Raw genomic sequence first — 1,588 nt, 5'->3', positions numbered from 1 at the left:
AAATACATAATAAGAAGTACGAAACTTAACAAAACAAAATTTAAGTACATGAACTTTAAATAAGACATTAAAAACACATAACAACATTATTTATTTCCCAGTTCAATTATCAATCTTCAATTGCGATCGCCAAAGAAGTCCTCAGCTTCTAGATGAGTAATATCACTGAGCCCATCAAAAGCATCATCTTTCAATGCTAAATTCGCCTCAACATTCTCATCATATTTTTGAGAAGACCCTGCCTGAGCATCATCTTTGAGAGTCAAATGTGACTCTACTCGGGCATTGGAAGATGAGGTACCGCCTTTATTCCCTTTTCTTTTGAAGGAATTTTGATACAGCCTGACAAAATGCTCAGGTGCCCGACATTCATTTTTTCAATGACCTTTAAGGCCACAACGATGACAGTGATCGCCCTTGCCTTTTGAAGGATTATTTTGAGAACCCATATTGTTCTCCCTTTTGTTATGACCACCACCTCGACGATTATTATATCGTTTTTTGCCTTTGCCACGCCCGCGCACATTATCATGGCCTCGATTATTTTGTCTTATTTCAGACTGGCCGTGTGCTTCTACCCCGTGGGCCTCCGGCAATGGAGCACTTCCAGTGGGACGGGCTTCATGATTTTTCATTAAAAGGTCATTATGCTGCTCAGCCACCAGAAGGCATGAGATTAATTCAGAGTATTTTTTAAAACCCTTTTCACGGTATTGCTGCTGTAATATCATATTGGAGGCATGGAAAGTAGTTAGTGTTTTTTCCAACATGTCTTCATCTTTTATAGTTTCCCCACATAATTTCAGTTGGGAAGTTATTCTAAATACAACAGAGTTATACTCAATTACGGTTTTATAATCTTGAAACCGTAAGTGCATCCACTCATAACGAGACCTTGGCAATACCGTTGCCTTGAGGTGGTCATACCTCCCTTTCAAACCTATCCACAATTCAAGTGGATCTTTCACTGTTAAGTATTTGACCTTCAGGCTTTCATCAAGATGATGACGAAGGAAAATCATAGCTTTCGCTTTATCCTGACTTGATGCCTTATTTCCTTCGATTATACAATCACCAAGACCTTAGCGGTAAGGTGAATTTCAGCATCAAGTACCCATGACAAATAGTTCTTCCAGAAATGTCAAGTGCCACAAATTCAAGCTTTGATAAATTCGACATGATGAAAAACTATCATAAAATAGTTGAGTTAATAACATGATTTTGATTTCTTTATAATGAAAGATAAATTAATATTTCAAATGATTAAGAATTAGTATAAAATATATCATATGCATGAACATGGGATGTTACAAAGCATGTAAACTCATAAAGTATGAAACGGTAAATTTAATATATATTCTAATTATTTTACAATATTTATTACTAGTTCAATAGTTATTAACACCAAAGTTTCGTAAGATTTTTAAGTCATATTTAACATAATACTATTATTCTTTATGACACACTAATATTTATCATAAATTTATGACAAGAAATTAAAATACTTACGATTATTTTAACTAGCATGTTATCATATATCCTAGTATTTAATTTAGAGTTATAAATTACTAGCATTTAAACAACACAA

At 34.0% G+C, this 1,588-nt stretch overlaps 1 protein-coding gene across 1 annotated transcript; it reads right to left on the bottom strand.

Moving 5' to 3' along the window:
- Nucleotides 1–116: 116 nt before the first annotated feature.
- Nucleotides 117–1,022, bottom strand: LOC107059411 (uncharacterized). The gene is made up of 2 exons (XM_015305925.1): nt 386–1,022; nt 117–313 (listed from the first exon to the last, which is right to left on the bottom strand). Exons 1-2 carry the CDS (start codon nt 1,020–1,022, stop codon nt 117–119), a joined length of 834 nt encoding a protein of 277 aa, XP_015161411.1.
- Between the last annotated feature and the right edge of the window lie 566 nt (nt 1,023–1,588).

This window comes from Solanum tuberosum, unplaced genomic scaffold (assembly GCF_000226075.1).
Source record: "Solanum tuberosum cultivar DM 1-3 516 R44 unplaced genomic scaffold, SolTub_3.0 scf01784, whole genome shotgun sequence".
Taxonomy (NCBI): Eukaryota; Viridiplantae; Streptophyta; class Magnoliopsida; order Solanales; family Solanaceae; genus Solanum; species Solanum tuberosum.
The sequence above is the reverse complement of the archived record's forward strand: the minus strand, read 5'-3'. Positions and strand labels throughout refer to the sequence as shown.